Genomic DNA, 17,997 nt, shown 5'->3' on the forward strand with positions numbered 1-17,997 from the left:
AGTGTTGCAAAGTCCTGATATTGATACATTTCCCTTTATTATAGGGAGGGTGGGTGGGACAACTGCTGGTTCAGTCTTTGAGTCCAGGACAAAGGAATGACACCTTAACATGGGACCTATTTCTTATATGGCCCCTGCCCCCATCTCTCCTCCTGCTCGCTCACCCCCCACCACATTCCTTAGGTAAAAACCCCATCCCTTACTCCTTAACCCTTTCCTGGATCTATCACTGCCTCAGTCATGTACGTTACGGCTATCTGCCTTCACTCTGCTTGACTGATGGACTAGTGAATTGCGCTCCTGGTAACCTAATAAATAAGACACCACACACTGCGTGACATGGATTAAAATTTTGGCCACAGCAGCCCTTTATTTTTTATAAGAAAAAACATCAACAAGAAAAAACAAGATTATCGGCCCAGAGATGTGGTTGTTATAAATCCCAGCCCCATATCCCCCTCCGCCGTGTACACCTAGCTCAAGGGGGAATCTGGGTATACCCCTTGATCATTTTCCTTGTGTCCGCTGAGCTCCTCCCCAGGGACCCATCTATTCCACTGTCCACTGAGCTCCTCCCCAGGGACCCATATTCCACTGTCCGCTGAGCTCTGGCCCAGGGACCCCATTAAAAACATAATTCTCCAACCAACAAAGAGGGGGTTTAAACAACCACATCCCGCCAAGACTCGCTCTTGTGACACCTTACAAGAGTGAGTTCCTCCACAACTTAATGGCTCGTTCTACTCCTTCTTGTATTCCCAACATCCATATATCAATGCCAATGTCATTAAGATGTACCTTATCATCTCTCCAAAATTGTTCCTTTGTATTTTCCAGCATCTGGTGACGTATGGCCACCCCTCCGTTTTCCAACACAAATTTTGTTATTTTTTTATTAACCTTTATCCTTGTATTATTGATGCGAGCCACTGATCGCGCTGTTCTCCACATTTGTCTAGCTACTATATCCGACCAGACCACCACTGTTTCTGGGTAAGACCTCCATAAATTCAACATATCAAGCTTTATGTTCCTAACTAAATGTCTTGATGTTCTTATTGCTAAATCATTACCACCTAAATGGATAAGTAAGACGTCCGGGGGGCGGTAGAACTCCACATGATACTGGATTTCTTTTAACAGCTGATGCCACTGCATTCCCCTCTTTCCTATCCATGTCACCCGTGCCAAGGAACTGGGCAACCCCAACTGTTTGCCATTAGGCCTGACTGCTGCACGTAAGGCCCCCCAAAAAACAAATGAATGTCCCATGATCCAAACCAGGCATTGCTGTTCAGCTAAAACAAAAAACAAAAACACAATTATCACACAATTGTCTAAATGAAGACACAACTACTATAAGATTACCAAAATGTACACATATATATATATACATGTACGCCATTTATAATAAATGCAATCTAATGTAACTCTTAAATCTGCTCGATTCCCATCTCCCGATTTTTTTAACTATGTCAGGCCCTAAGCCCCATCTAGCAGCTTCTGTGGCTGCTCCTATCCTAAATGAGTGTGAAGTGAATGCGTTTGGAGACTCTCCCAATATTGTCAGGCATTTTTTAAGAACTGCTGTGAATTGAAATTGTGACAATGACTTACAATCCTCATGAATTAGTAATGAACCTTGGATATTTGGCCTTATTGAGACATAGTTTCTAAAACAGATGACCGGGCAGGCCCTGGAACCGCTTAAAGGAAACAATGTGATCCATTTTCCTCTACCCTGTTGATCAGTTTTTGACTTTGCCAGAAAACATTCCAATCTGTCTGTGTACTGATGCACGTCCTCGGCTTGTAGACCCCCACTTCTGGTGGAGCTACTCGACACTAACTCGCTGATTCTAAAAGCTCCAAAAAAGGCCAGTGTGAATGCACAACTAAAGAGAAACACTTCAAACGGACTGCTACAGACGCGGCCTAGTACACTCAGTATCTGCTGCAATAACTGGAAAGAAATCGGACGCCGTTTATCTCTGGTCTTCTTACAACTTTTCCTGTAACCCTTTAAGGCCTGCTTAACTAAAAAATGCTTTGTGTAATCAGTGAAGTCGTGCAACTTAAACCAAAAAGCTAATCCAGACATTTTACTATCAATACTGGACAATGAAGTACCGTCCACAAAGGCCCTGCTAATGTAAAATAACAACAAGGAAACATTGTCATGTACACTGGCATCATGTGCCACTAGAGCACACAAGTCTTCCCATTCCCTCCATGCTGACTGGTACCTCTGCCATGTGCTTACACCCACAGACCGTTCTATCAGAGCGTATGCGGTGTCACTGGCAGTGACCACAGAAAATCCGGACACTTCTTGCCTTGTACCTCTGCCATCGGGGCTAACGAACGGAATCTGTCCCACTGAAAACGAGACAGAGCATCAGCCACAGAATTGCACACACCGGGGACATGCACAGCTGTAATCTGACAATTTGACTTTAAACAGCGCAGCACTAGATGACGCAGCAACGTAACAACAGGCAGGGAAGAAGCTGATTGTTTGTTGATGACTTCTACAACTCCCAAGTTATCACAATGAAATCTCACTTTTCGGTTTTGGAAAATATTGCACCAAATTTCACAAGCAACCACTATGGGGAACAATTCAAGGAGTACTAAGTTTCGTGTTAACCCATTGTTTCTCCAACTCTCTGGCCACCTATCTGCACACCACTGTCCAGAACAATATGCACCCAAACCAGTTGACCCCGCTGCATCAGTGTGGATGTCTAGATCAAAATTTGAAACCGGTGGTCTGATCCACAATGACCTCCCATTAAACTCCATTAAGAACTGTTCCCATACCGCCAGATCGTCCTTTAATGTTCTAGCCAGCCGCACAAAGTGATGTGGAAAGGTTATGCCTGAGGTAGCTGCAGCTAGGCGCCTACAAAAAACTCTACCCATTGGAATAATGCGACACGCAAAGTTCATTTTTCCTAACAGCGATTGTAGATCCTTTAATCTGATCTTACGGTGAGATCTAGCTTCTCTGACTGCCTCCAGCAGATCAATGACCTTGTCATCCGGTAATCTGCACTCCATTGCTTCACTGTCAATCAAAATTCCTAAAAACTTGATAAGTGTAGACGGGCCTTCTGTTTTATCTGATGCTAATGGTACTCCGAAACGCTTAAAAACCGACTGAATCGCTGCCAATAATGAAGCACAAACAAATGACTTTGGTGGACCAATACATAGGAAATCATCTAGATAATGCAGGACAGAACGCACGCCGGCTTCCTTCTTTACTACCCACTCCAAAAATGTGCTAAATGATTCAAACAAGGAGCATGAGATGGAGCAGCCCATCGGTAAACACAAGTCTACAAAAAACATTCCCTGCCACTGACAACCCAAGAGATGGAAGCTTTCTGGATGGACTGGTAGAGTCTAAAGGCAGCTTCAATGTCTGTTTTTGCCATTAAAGCTCCTCTGCCGTACTTCTGTACCCATGCAATCGCTATATCAAATGACGTATACGAGACTGTGCAAAGTTCCTGATCGATTCCATCATTAACTGAGCTTCCATGAGGGAAGGACAGATGATGGATCAGCCTAAACTTATTGGGTTCTTTCTTTGGGACCACTCCCAATGGAGAGACTCTTAAGTTTTCTATTGGCATTTTGGGGAATGGGCCTGCCATGCGGCCCAGGTCAATTTCTTTGTTTAGTTTTGTGGAGACAATGTGAGAATATGTATAAGTTGAAGCAAGGTTACGAGAACAGGTTAATGGGCCCGAAGTAGATGGGATCTTAAAACCTTCTGAGAAACCCTCCCCCAGCAATTGTGCTGCTTTTCTATCTGGGTACCTGCTTAGATAGCCCACCATCTCCCCGAGTCTAATTGGGGTTTCCCCCTTTTTGGTTAATCTCTGCTGTTGGGGTTTTATTTCGTGTAAAGCATTTTGATAGGCTATGGTTTCCACTACAGAAGGTGCATTCATGTCTGTACCTGCATGTGTTTCCGAATCTGCACTGGCTATCATTGAACTGCCAGCAGCAACCTTTTCTGTTTGCTGCCGACAATCCGATTGCTGATGATCTGCCGACATAGCCCTGAAAGGGCTGATTAACCCCACGTGGCGCTGTCATGAGACGCATCCATAAACCAATATCTTTGTGATCCCAACGAATCCCTTGGCGACCAGCCTTTCGTTGGCGAAACTGCTCATCATAGCGCAGCCATGCTAAACCTCCATACACACGGTGCGCCTCCCCGATAGAATTCATGTAACAAAATAAGGCAGAGCAATGTTCAGGAGTTTTTTGGCCTATTACACTTGCTAATATGGCAAAGGCCTGGAACCAATTGCTAAATGTTTGGGGGATGAGACAATACCGTCTTTCTTGTTCCTCTCTTTTCCTCTCATCAAACCTTACTCTATCCAAGTTATATTTTTCTAAGGGCAATAATGAAAATATTTCCACATATTCGTCGGCCCAAATCTTCTCCCTAACCTCCTGTTTCAAATGAATTCCTAGAGGACCCTCAAAACATACATATAATTCTCCTTTTGCTGCATCAGATAATGTAACCCCTTGTGAAATTACTGCGTCCTCCTGTGTCTCTGGATCAGCACACGACTGACTTACCATCTCCGATGTCCGGCGACCATTCCCGCACCATGCAGCAATAGGAGAAGAAGTTATGGGTAAGCTAGACTGACTCAAAGCCTCCTTAACCCCTGACACTAATTGCTGTACTACTGAATTAAGATCCCATCCTACATTGCCGGGACCCATACCCCCAACTGCGCCCACTGGACTCATTACAGGTGTTGTTACACTAGATATAGGACAAGAAAAATTGTTCTCACCAATACCTGGCTGCGTCCTAGGTTGACCAGCCGTCCGTGACGTATTAGTTATAGTCTCTACAGCCCCTTCATTATTGAAGTGCTGCGTGCTGCTGCCCTCTAGTGGGGAGTCGTTATCTGTGTCATAGTCATTGTGTGGAATCTCTTCTGAGTCTTGTAGCTGTAGATTTATTGCCTGACTCACATCCTGAGCCGGCCGATGAAGTCTTTGTCTGGTTAAAGTACTTTTGCGCAGTTGTCTTTTTGGATTCCTACCACTCCTCGTGTAATGAGAACACGGATCCGGAAATGTTGTGTGTCCTAAGCCCATCCCCCCGTGTTGGTTCATTTCCTGGGGTGAGGCCGTATGATGTCCTCTAGAATGATGCAAAGTTTGTTGAGGAAGTTCTAAGGATTCATGGTGGACTGTGGTCACGTCAGTTGTAGCTTGTGTGGCTGCTTCTCTGGCTGGCATCTCAGTAGAGCTGGACTTTCTCCTTGGCCTTCTTGGTGTCTCTCTGGTTAGATGGTCTGGCTCTTTTCTCTGTCCCTTGTTCTTCTGACACTGTACTTTCCTTCCTGGTTTGTAAGAAGGATCAGAGGCCGTGCTGCGCTTTGCTCTTTTCCTAGAAGTAACAGAAGGACTTATGATCCTATTGTGAGTCCTATTGGCCATTTCAGAAGTTAGTCTCTCAGGAGGTCTTGATCTTCTTAGAGTTTGATGTTCAGAAAGTTCAGAAGGGACAGATGCTGTATCCCGGGCACTCTTCAGCAATTCGTCTAGCTGGGCCTGAATCCATTCGGGCCTACACGTCAAAGCCGCAGCCTGAACGCTCTTCAGCAAGGCATCCATACTGCTTGTTCAGTCTTTGAGTCCAGGACAAAGGAATGACACCTTAACATGGGACCTATTTCTTATATGGCCCCTGCCCCCATCTCTCCTCCTGCTCGCTCACCCCCCACCACATTCCTTAGGTAAAAACCCCATCCCTTACTCCTTAACCCTTTCCTGGATCTATCACTGCCTCAGTCATGTACGTTACGGCTATCTGCCTTCACTCTGCTGGACACTAGCATCTCCGCAAGAGAAAATACGCAGCATCCAGAATGTGTGGAAGGCTGACCATGGGCACATGTCCTTACCGAAAAAAACTATAATTAAAAAACTGACAGCTGCTTTGTGTTTTAGAGACACTCTTGGTTTTGCAACACAAATACTGATTAAAAATACTGATTAGGCCTCTTTCACTCGTCAGTGAAAAACATACATGTTTTTCACTGATTAAAGGTGCGTATGTCCCTTCGTGTGCCATGATTTTGGCACATGTGTGTTCTCTGTGTGCTATCCTTGATAATACACGGAGATCAGGCACTTATACTCTGCTGTCCATATTGCTGCTGTCCAGGGTGCTGAAGTCTCTCGCAATGCTGTGTCCGGCCGCCACTGTCTCCCCTCTGCAGCTACTTCCAGGTAAGCTGTGCAGTGAACATGCATGAGAATAATTAGCCGGCCTAGAAATAGAAGACAGCAGCCGCCGGAGACAGCATCGCTGGAGACGGGTGAGTTTAAAAAGCTTTTTTATTTTAAATGTACGTGATTTTTTGGTACGTGTTTCATAGATCACACCATAGTGTGGTCCATGGGACATCAGTGATGCCAGAAAAAAATAGACTTGTCTTGACTTGCGAAACACACGGACATGCAGGTACGCCACACAGTGAGAAATCACTGATATGTGCGCAGAGCCATTGATTTTAAATGGGTCTGCGTATGTCTGTGATTCTGATACGTATAAAAACAGTAACATACGTACCAGAATCACTTAAACTGTCTTTGGGGCACAAATTAAGCCAGAACTCTATTCTTATGAAGCTTAGTCAGTCCCACTGTGTGCAATGGCAGTATTAAAACAAATATCAGCTTTATTTTTTAATTTATTAATTTTTTTATTCTAATCCCTTATAGTTTGCTTTAGGATTTTATCGAAGGCCTACTGTAGTTAATTCATAGATGTTTTACATTTTTGTGACAAAATACAAATTAATCAGCACAGTGAGGAATATTAACAAACTGAAACCTGTGAAACCCAAACTAATTAAAACTGCGATAGACAACGAAGATGAGAAAATTTAATTAACAAACTATTATTTGAAAGTTATCACTAAGCGTCCAATTCATTATTATATGATTAGTATTACTGCATCTCCTGATCAGTTTTCTTATTGTCAAACAAAGTAGCTGAAGGACGAGCAGTCCACTTTCCCATGTGCAGTGATTTTCTATTGAATGAGGCTGATGTGCCGGTCTGTGAATGCTCCTCCATAGGTAGCCGTTATGAGAAAAGGAGAGTTGTGAGGGAGGTTTCAAGAACAAGTGCAGCAGAAGAGCCTGTAATCAAGGGCGTAATGATTGCAGTCACAGAGGTCGTGTCCACGACCGGGCCCAAGGGGGACCGCCAACCCCAGTACCTGCTTTAGCTGGTTATGCTTCTGAAGGCACACATACAGCTTAAATACATTGCTGCACAGAGACCTGATGGGCCCCTGCGGTGCAATACAAGACATCAACTAAACAGTGACTGGCTGCTAACGTTGGCAGCACCGTGACTGGGGGAACATGACAGTGATGTCATGCATCATTACAGCGCGGACGCCAATGTTAGCTGCTTAGCATTGCACACTGGCTATAAAGGAGGAAACCTCGTGACAAGGGAGCCGGGAAAGGTGAGTCGAATCTTTTTATTTTGCTTGCGTTAAGATACACAATAGAGACATATAATCCAGAAAGGGGACATATTTACCAGCATGGTGACATATATAGCAGGGTGACGACCAGGATGGGGACATACAGTTGAAATGAGACGTTTACATCTACTATCTAAAATAGACACATCTGCATGTTTTTCTCACTATCTGACATGAAATCAGAATAAACCTTTCCCGTTTTAGGTCAATTAAACTACCAAAATTATTAATATTTGACAAATGCCAGAACAATGAGAGGAGAATGTTTTAAGGCATTTTTATTACTTTCTGGAAAATCTAAATTTTACATATACTAAGAGTACTATGCCTTTTAACGATATGGGACAGCCCATATGATGATGGATGTCTTTGGAAGCTTCTGATTCTGAGTTAGAGAGAAACCTGTGGATGTATTTTTTTTTAAACATCTTTTTTTTTTTTTTTTATTAAACTTTTAAACATATTTTGATGCACACTTGAAACACACTGCTTCTTTGTGTAGCGTCATGGGAAAGTAAAAATTATTCAGACAAGATCTCAGGAAGAGAATTGTGAAGTTGCACAAGTCTGTTTCATCCTTGGGTGAAATTTCCAGATACCTGAAGGTGCCTCATTCATCTGTAGAAACAATTATACACAAGTAAAAACAAGATGGGAATGTCCAGTCATCATACCGCTCAGGAAGGAGAAGCTTTCTGTGTTCCAGGGATGAACGTGCTTTGGAAAGACATGTGCATATCAACCCAAGAACAAAAGCAAAAGACCTTGTGAAGATGCTGGCTTAAGCTGGTAAGATTGTGACATTATCCACAATGAAATGAGTACTGTATCAACATGGGCTGAAAGGCCACTCTGCCAGGAAGAAGCCATTACTCCAATAGAAACATAAAAAAGCCAGATTAATGTTTTCAAAGGCACACAGGAACAAAGACCTTAATTTTTGGAGACATGTCCTGTGGTCTGAGGAAACTAAAATTGAACTGTGTCGCCTTAATAACCATCGTTATGTTTGGAGCAAAAAGGGAGAAACTTTGAAGCCTTAGAACACCATCTCAACTGTGAAACACGGGGGTGGCAGCATCATGTTGTGGGGTCGTTTTGCTGCAGGAGGGACTGATGCACTTCACAAAATAGATGGAATCATGAGAAAATTATGCTGCTAACTGCAGACCTGTCTCTAATCTCCCATTCATCTCCAAACTCCTGGAACGTCTGGTCCACTCCCGTTTAATCCGCTGTCTGTCAGATAATTCTCTCCTCGACCCTCTTCCGCTCCATACATTCTACTGAAACTGCTCTTACTAAAGTCTCTAATGATTTACTAACAGCTAAATCTAATGGTCACTACTCCCTGCTGATCCTCCTGGATCTCTCTGCTGCATTCAATACTGTGGATCACCAGCTCCTACTCACTATGCTCCGCTCTATCATTCACTGTATCCTTTGCTGGCTCCTCTTCCTCTCCTCTTCCCCTTATGATCGGGGTTCCTCAGGGTTCAGTCCTAGGCCCCCTCTTGTTTTCTCTATACACAGGCCCTATTGGACAAACAATCAGCAGATTTGGTTTCCAGTACCATCTCTATGCTGATGATACCCAACTGTACACATCTTCTCCTGACATCACCCCTGCACTATTACAAAATACTACCGATTGTCTGTCCGCTGTCTCCATCATGTCCTCCCTCTATCTAAAACTGAACCTGTCAAAAACTGAACTTCTCCTGTTTCCTCCCTCTCTTAACCTTCCGAAACCCAATATTACCATTTCTGTGTGTGGCTCTACCATTACGCCCCAGCAGCACGCCCGCTGTCTTGGGGTTATATTTGACTCCGATCTCTCCTTCACTCCCCACATTCGTTCACTTGCTCGTTCTTGTCACTTCCACCTCAAAATCATCTCAAGAATTTGACCTTTTCTTACCGTTGACTCTGCAAAAACTCTTACTGTCGCTCTCATTCATTCTCGCCTGGATTATTGTAATTCTTTACTAATTGGTCTCCCTGTTACTAAACTCTCCCCCCTCCAATCCATTCTGAATTCTGCATCCAGAATCATTTTCCTCTCCAACTGCTTCACTGATGCCTTTGCTCTTTGCCAGTCATTGAACTGGTTGCCTATCCGTTACAGAATCCAATATAAACTTATCACTCTCACTTACAAAGCTCTCCACAGTTCCGCACCACCCTACATCTCCTCCCTCATCTCTGTCTATCACCCCACCCGTGCCCTCCGCTCTGCTAATGACTTAAGACTGACATCTTCAACAATTCAAACCACCCACTCCCGTCTTCAAGATTTCTCACGAGCTGTGCCTATGCTCTGGAACACACTACCAAGAGAAATCCGATTAATTACCAACATCCACACCTTTAAGCGGGCCCTAAAAACGCATTTCTTTAGACTAGCCTATCACCTCACTGCCCTGATCTAATCTAGTCCCTTTCTGCCCTTCAAAAAATTTGCTTCCAGTTCTCGTCCCCTGTACCTGTATAAATTCTCACCAATGCTTTTGAATACCCTATTAAATCGATGGCTGGAACATATATGACAATCTTTTCTCCCCCCCATTCACCTTTTGTGTCTCCCCTATTTCCTCATAGACTGTAAGCTTACGAGCAGGGCCCTCACGCCTCCTGGTATCTTAATTTTGTTATTTTATATTGTCTCATATTGTCTGTTCATGTCCCCTCTTCATTGTAAAGCGCTGCGGAATATGTTGGTGCTATAGAAATAAAACTTATTATTATTATTATAAAGAAGATTATGTGGCAATACTGAAGCAACATCTCAAGACATCAGCCAGCAACTTAAAGCTTGGGTGGAAATGGGTCTGCCAAAAGGACAATGACGTGAAGCATACTGCCAAACTGGTTACAAAGTGGCTTAAGGAGAAACAAAATAAATGTTTTGGAGTGGCCATCACAAAGCCCTGATCTCAATCCTATTGAAAATTTATGGGCAAACATGAAAAGGCCGGTGCAAGTAAGGTGACCTACAAACATGGCTCAGTTACACCAGTTCTGTCAGGAGGAAAGGGCCCAAATTCCTACCAACTATTGTGAAAAGCTTGTGGAAGGATATCCAAAATGTTTCACCCAAGTCATAGAGTGTAAGGGCAATGGTATCAAATGCTAATGAAATGGATGTAAACTTTTGACTTTGCAGAAAGTAATACAAATGCCTTAAAACATTCTCTCTCCCTCATTATTCTGGCATTTGGCAGATATAAATAATTGTGGTTCCTAATTGGCCTAAAGCGAGAAGGGCGTATTTTGATTTCATGTCAGATAGCGAAAAAAAAACATGCAGATGTGTCTTTTTAGATAGTGTATGTAAACTTCTGGTTTCAACTGTATATATCAGGAAGGGGACATATTTACCAGGAGCAGCCCAGGATGAGGGCACATATACCAGGAAGGGGACATATTTACTAGGATGGGAAACATATTGTCATGGGTGTGTCACAAGTGACAGCAGTCCTGTTGTGTCCGGCTATAGAAGGTCACAGCCTTTTGGCTGCACAAACTGTTCCCTGACCTTCTATCATTCCTGCCTGGTTTTCATCCTTTTTTCTCTAGGACAATAGGGAATTTTTCAGCCTGTCAGCTGCTGTTCATCAGTACTTTCCTTGTCTATATATATACCTTCACTTCCTATTACTTGGTGCTGGTAATATTTGATATATCTTTATCAAGCCTTCAGTGCAAGCAGGCAGTTTGCATATATCAGGAGAATCTTGGTGGTTGTTGCACCTTCTCTCCCTGAGACAACTAGAGATAAGTTGTTTGTGGGTTTTCCCTTGCTTGTTTTCCCTGTATGTACTTTAGCACCTAGTAGAGTTGACAAAGAGCTCATCCCATCCTTTTCCGACCTAGGGCCCAGATCAGGGTCAGCCTAGGGTCAGGTATCCGGCTCGGCGCATACTTGCGGAACCAATCTAGTGCAGTGAGGGAACCCAGGGCCCAATAGTAGGCTTAGTCAGGGGTCACTATCTCCCTCTTCCCTAGACACTGGGTTTTACCATCCCTTCCCTTTCCTTACGCTATTCATTTGGTACTTCCCAGTACCTAGCGTGACACATATATACCACAATAAGGGACATTTTTACTAGGATGGGCCCAGGTTGTAGGGCATTTACCAACATAGGGGACATATTTACCAGGAAGACACATGGGATGGGTACATTAGAACAGGGTGGTGGACACTTCTACATATTGGGGGATGGCAAGTGGTATGTCTTTATAGGAGTTAGAGTGGGGCAGGTCCGAATTTTGCACCGGGGACCATTAAACTCTACTCACCCCACTGCCTGTAATAATTATATAATAGTAATTATGAAAAAATCAGGTCCTCAACACATTTTGTTAAAATAAAGATAAAGTTCATAATTCACAATGGACTTTTTGTGTCACATGTCCACTTAAATATTTTTTTGTAGTTATTTTAAACTGTAATGGTAGATGATGGTCCTACATGAGGGACCTCTCTATTAAATTAGCAATCCATGTAGGTTGCTGAAGATAGATTCTCCAAACCAGAACCCTTCAAACCAAATACCCATGAAAATAACACAAACTACATCCACTTTATATAAGACTAGCTGTACTATCCGACTTCGCCCGGGTTAATTACTGTTGTTAACAAAATACAATGTATTAACAAAAATGTATTCTGTACACAAAAAATCACAGAACAAATAGAAATGTAATTATTAAAAGGCAAAAACTAAGCTAATAGAAGCATTTTGCAACATATATTTCAACACCACAGATATTCCACACCGATTTAACTAAATTGGCAAAGTAATGTGCTCCGTCTGTCTCTTTCCAGGTCTCTTTCCCCGTCTGTCTCTTTCCCTGTCTGTCTCTTTCCCCGTCTCTCTCTTTCTCCATCTGACTCTTTCCCCGTCTGTCTCTTTCCCCGTCTGCCTGTCTCTTTTTTTCTCTGTCTCTATCTCTCTGTTTCTATCCCCATCTGTCTCTTTCTAGGTCTGTCTCTTTCCCGGTCTGTCTCCCCGTCTCTTTGTCTGTGTCTTTTCCTGTCTGTCTCTTTCCCTGTCTGCCTGTCTCTGTCTGTCTCTTTCCTTGTCTGTCTCTATTTCTCTGTCTCTTTCCGCATATGTCTCTATCAAGGTCTGTGTCTTTCCCCATCTATCTTTGTCCATCTCTCTGGCTGTCTCCTCCTTCCCTGTCTGCCTGTCTCTGTCCCTGTCGGCATGTCTGTCTGTCTCTTTCCCATCTGTCTCTTTCCCCATCTGTCTCTTTCCAGGTCTGTCTCTTTCCAGGTCTGTCTCTGTTTGTCTCTTTCCAGGTCTGTCTCTTTCCAGGTCTGTCTCTGTCTGTCTCTTTCCCCGTCTGTCTCTGTCTGTCTCTTTCCCTGTCTGTCTTTATCTCTCTGTCTCTTCCCCTGTCTGCCTCTCTGTCTGTCTCTGTCTGTCTCTCCGTCTGTCTCCCTGTATGTCTCTTTCTATCCGTCTCCCCACCGACATCTTATTACCTCACATACAGTTAGGTCCATAAATATTTGGACAGTGACACAATTTTCACAAGTTGGGCTCTGCATGCCACCACATTGGATTTGAAATGAAACCTCTACAACAGAATTCAAGTGCAGATTGTAACGTTTAATTTGAAGGTTTGAACAAAAATATCTGATAGAAATTGTAGGAATTGTACACATTTCTTTACAAACACTCCACATTTTAGGAGGTCAAAAGTAATTGGACAAATAAACCAAACCCAAACAAAATATTTTTATTTTCAATATTTTGTTGCGAATCCTTTGGAGGCAATCACTGCCTTAAGTCTGGAACCCATGGACATCACCAAACGCTGGGTTTCCTCCTTCTTAATGCTTTGCCAGGTCTTTACAGCCGCAGCCTTCAGGTCTTGCTTGTTTGTGGGTCTTTCCGTCTTAAGTCTGGATTTGAGCAAGTGAAATGCATGCTCAATTGGGTTAAGATCTGGTGATTGACTTGGCCATTGCAGAATGTTCCACTTTTTTGCACTCATGAACTCCTGGGTAGCTTTGGCTGTATGCTTGGGGTCATTGTCCATCTGTACTATGAAGCGCCGTCCGATCAACTTTGCGGCATTTGGCTGAATCTGGGCTGAAAGTATATCCCGGTACACTTCAGAATTCATCCGGCTACTCTTGTCTGCTGTTATGTCATCAATAAACACAAGTGACCCAGTGCCATTGAAAGCCATGCATGCCCATGCCATCACGTTGCCTCCACCATGTTTTACAGAGGATGTGGTGTGCCTTGGATCATGTGCCGTTCCCTTTCTTCTCCAAACTTTTTTCTTCCCATCATTCTGGTACAGGTTGATCTTTGTCTCATCTGTCCATAGAATACTTTTCCAGAACTGAGCTGGCTTCATGAGGTGTTTTTCAGCAAATTTAACTCTGGCCTGTCTATTTTTGGAATTGATGAATGGTTTGCATCTAGATGTGAACCCTTTGTATTTACTTTCATGGAATCTTCTCTTTACTGTTGACTTAGAGACAGATACACCTACTTCACTGAGAGTGTTCTGGACTTCAGTTGATGTTGTGAACGGGTTCTTCTTCACCAAAGAAAGTATGCAGCGATCATCCACCACTGTTGTCATCCGTGGACGCCCAGGCCTTTTTGAGTTCCCAAGCTCACCAGTCAATTCCTTTTTTCTCAGAATGTACCCGACTGTTGATTTTGCTACTCCAAGCATGTCTGCTATCTCTCTGATGGATTTTTTCTTTTTTTTCAGCCTCAGGATGTTCTGCTTCACCTCAATTGAGAGTTCCTTAGACCGCATGTTGTCTGGTTACAGCAACAGCTTCCAAATGCAAAACCACACACCTGTAATCAACCCCAGACCTTTTAACTACTTCATTGATTACAGGTTAACGAGGGAGACGCCTTCAGAGTTAATTGCAGCCCTTAGAGTCCCTTGTCCAATTACTTTTGGTCCCTTGAAAAAGAGGAGGCTATGCATTACAGAGCTATGATTCCTAAACCCTTTCTCCAATTTGGATGTGAAAACTCACATATTGCAGCTGGGAGTGTGCACTTTCAGCCCATATTATATATATAATTGTATTTCTGAACATGTTTTTGTAAACAGCTAAAATAACAAAACTTGTGTCACTGTCCAAATATTTCTGGACCTAACTGTATAAGCTTCTTATACTATGAATGTCTTTTGTTCCTATAGCAACCAATCACAGCTCCTACTAATAACCTGTAGTTCCAGGCTCCATTTACTTTAATGGAGGCATGTTCTTTAGAGAGTAACTGTAAAGCGCGGTGTTAAATTTCCCTGTCAAAACATAGTCTACGACGTTCCCTGGGTCACATGAGGTGTCTGTGCAAAATTTCTTGATTGTAAATGCGACGGAGCGGATACACTTTTCGTTTCACTTTTTCCCCATTATGTAGATAGGTGCAAAATTAATTGGTAAATTGGAACACACGTGGTTAAACTTTCGCCTCACAACATAGCCTATGATGCTCTCGGGGTCCAGAAGTGTAAGTGTGCAAAATTTTGTGGCTGTAGCTGCGACGGTGCAGATGCCAATCCCAGACATACACACACACACACACACACACATTCAGCTTTATATATTAGATATTCAATTATTTTCCTTATAGAAAAAGTGCTGTTGGATTTATATAAAAATAAAATCCTTTAGTTAATAATCCTTCTTAAAATTCCATACGAACCCGACTAATACAAACCCGACTAATACAAACCCGACTAATAGAAACCCGACTAATACAAACCCGACTAAAATTCCATATGCATTTCTGTGAAAAACGTTTCACAAACCACGCGTTCTGACTGGTAAACAGTAAGTTATTATTATAATTAAGGTCATTTAACAGCCGAAACGCGTCATGCATGAGTTTGAATCAATATTAAACAGAGACCTCATATTTTTATAGCAATCCAGCCAAACTTTTTCTGTTTTCATATTCACTTGCTGAAGCTGACGGGTTTCTTCTGCATACTTCAAGACAGCTGAGTGTATATATAGAACTACTATAGGTGTGCATATTATTCAAAAATGTCTTAATAGTCTGTATGTTAAAGACAAAGAACATGAAATTACTTCTGAAATCGAAAGAACAAATTAAGAAATATCTTACAACTTATGAAACAAAAGATAAAACCTCTGGTGAAAAACATAACTTAAAACGTTACCAAAATACTAACTGTCATCAATGTCTGTTACATCTCCACCGTTACTCAACCATCGGACCATTGGAGCCGGCGAGCTGCTGACATGGCACACCACTTCTGCATCTTCTCCTTTCCGGAATTCCTGGGGTGATCTGACCTCTTCAAATGTCAGTTTCTCTAACGTAAAGAGAAATTTAATATTATTTCACTTCCCTATGAAGAACATAAAAGAAAAAAAATACTGTAAATACAATTCCTATTTCATCTTTTCATATCTGGCAAAAGTTGGCGGTGGAGTCAGGAGTCTAAGGGGTCCTTTGCACATTACGACATCGCAAGCCGATGCTGCGATGCCGAGCGCGATAGTCTCCGCCCCCGTCGCGGCTGCGATATTTTGTGATAGCTGCCGTAGCAAATATTATCGCTACGGCAGTTTAACACGCACTCACCTGCCCTGTGACGTCGCTCTGGCCGGCGAACCGCCTCCTTCCTAAGGGGGCGGGTCGTGTGGCGTCACAGCGACGTCACACGGCAGGCGGCCAAAAGAAGCGGAGGGACGGAGATGAGCAGGACGTAAAAATCCCGCCCACCACTTTCCTTCCGCGTTGCAGTCGGGACGCAGGTAGGAGATGTTCCTCGCTCCTGCGACTTCATACACAGCGATGTGTGCCGCTGCAGGAACGAGGAACAACATTGTACCGTCGCTGCAGCCAAAATAATGAAAATGACCGACACTACACCGATCATATGATACCTGACGCTTTTGCGCTCGGTAATTATAGTTAAAACGATTTACACACTACGATGTCGAGAGCGACGCCGGAAGTGCGTCACTTTCGATTTGACCCCACCGACATCGCACCTGCAATGTCGTAGTGTGCAAAGGGCCCCTAACTATAGGAGCACAAAGCTAGCAGTCACGCCCCGGTTCCTTTGCCCAGGAATGATTTCATCAATGCTATAAGTGACACAAGGTAGATAAAGGGTCTGGTTAACTCTATAATAACTGGGCAATTTTTAATTTTTGCTTTTTCGTTTTTTCCTCCAATTATTCTAAACACCATATATTTTTTATTTTTCCCTTGACATAATCGTGTAAGGGCACAGGCATCCTTTCCCGGCAAAGATGTGGGTATGGCTTGCGACCACCAATATGTCACCATAACCTTTGATGTTGCAGAATTTCAAGGTTACTTGTGTCTTTTCATTGCGTTTTTTGTGTTTTATTATTTTTTGTGCTGCCTTTTTTATCTCTTTTGTTTTGTCTTGTTTTAAATAAAGCTCCTTGGTTTTTCATACTTTCTAGTATATGGCTTTGACAGGAAATGCACTAAAAATGTATGTGCACTTTTTACCTGTAAATTTCATGGATCTAATGCAAATTTATGGGAAAAATCTGCACATAGAACTCAGTGTACTCGCATGAAAAATTGACGTGCTGAGGATGTAAAATGCACCACAGGTCAGTTTACGCTAAATAAAAAAGCACAGTAGGTTTTAGGCTTTGTGCCACCGATGAGTTTTTAGTGAATTTTTAAAGCGGCATATTTAAGTGGATGGTATTAATTATTATTATTATTATTATTATTATTATTATTATTATTATTACTATTATTATTTTTACATTATATATATTTATTATTATATATTAATAGAAATCTCCTGTAAATTGGCCTGCGGTGCGCGTTTCAAATCTGCAACAAGTCAATTTCTCTTGCAAGTATGACTACATTTATGTGCAGATTCTCCCAATTGACTTGAATTAGATCTGGAAATTCCACAAGTAAAAAACACACATGCATTATTAGTGCATTTCAACTGTGGAAAGTCTTCAAAAATGCTTGTGATCCGTACATCAGTAAAAAAGTGAAAGCTAAGTACAAAAAAAGTGTCAACAGCTAAAAAACCCCACAAAAACCTTAGCGTAAAAAGTGCGATAAAGAATACTGTAAAGAAACCTAAACTAACCTCATTTACAAAATATGGGCAGAAATGGTGCAAAAATTCTGCAGCATCAAAAACTCACTGAAAATTCCTTAGGTGGGTAACCTAAAGGGATATTTCTACATTATCAAGTTAGTAGAAAAAAAGCTGGAAGACAAATAGAGCACAAATAGGGTCTTACTAGATGACACCAGGGTGAAAAAAAACTCTCAAGGAGAGCTCACCTTTGGCAGCTGTGTGAGCCACAACTGACTGTTAGGCCGCTTTCACACTGTGTTGTGACCTCCCTTCAGTGGTCCCGTCTAAGATTCTGTCCGAATCCCCC

The 17,997-nt window shown here is 42.6% G+C and overlaps 1 protein-coding gene across 2 annotated transcripts in view; it reads right to left on the reverse strand.

The window, feature by feature from the left end:
- The window catches only part of NCAM2 (neural cell adhesion molecule 2), a 579,053-nt gene that overhangs the window by 290,038 nt on the left and 271,018 nt on the right, over positions 1–17,997 (reverse strand). For both annotated transcript variants that reach the window (XM_075335064.1, XM_075335065.1), the window contains exon 4: positions 15,762–15,905. In XM_075335064.1, coding sequence (XP_075191179.1) covers positions 15,762–15,905 — 144 coding nt within the window. The remainder of the gene's footprint in view (positions 1–15,761; positions 15,906–17,997) is intronic.

Source organism: Anomaloglossus baeobatrachus, chromosome 2 (genome assembly GCF_048569485.1).
Source record: "Anomaloglossus baeobatrachus isolate aAnoBae1 chromosome 2, aAnoBae1.hap1, whole genome shotgun sequence".
NCBI classification, from domain to species: Eukaryota; Metazoa; Chordata; class Amphibia; order Anura; family Aromobatidae; genus Anomaloglossus; species Anomaloglossus baeobatrachus.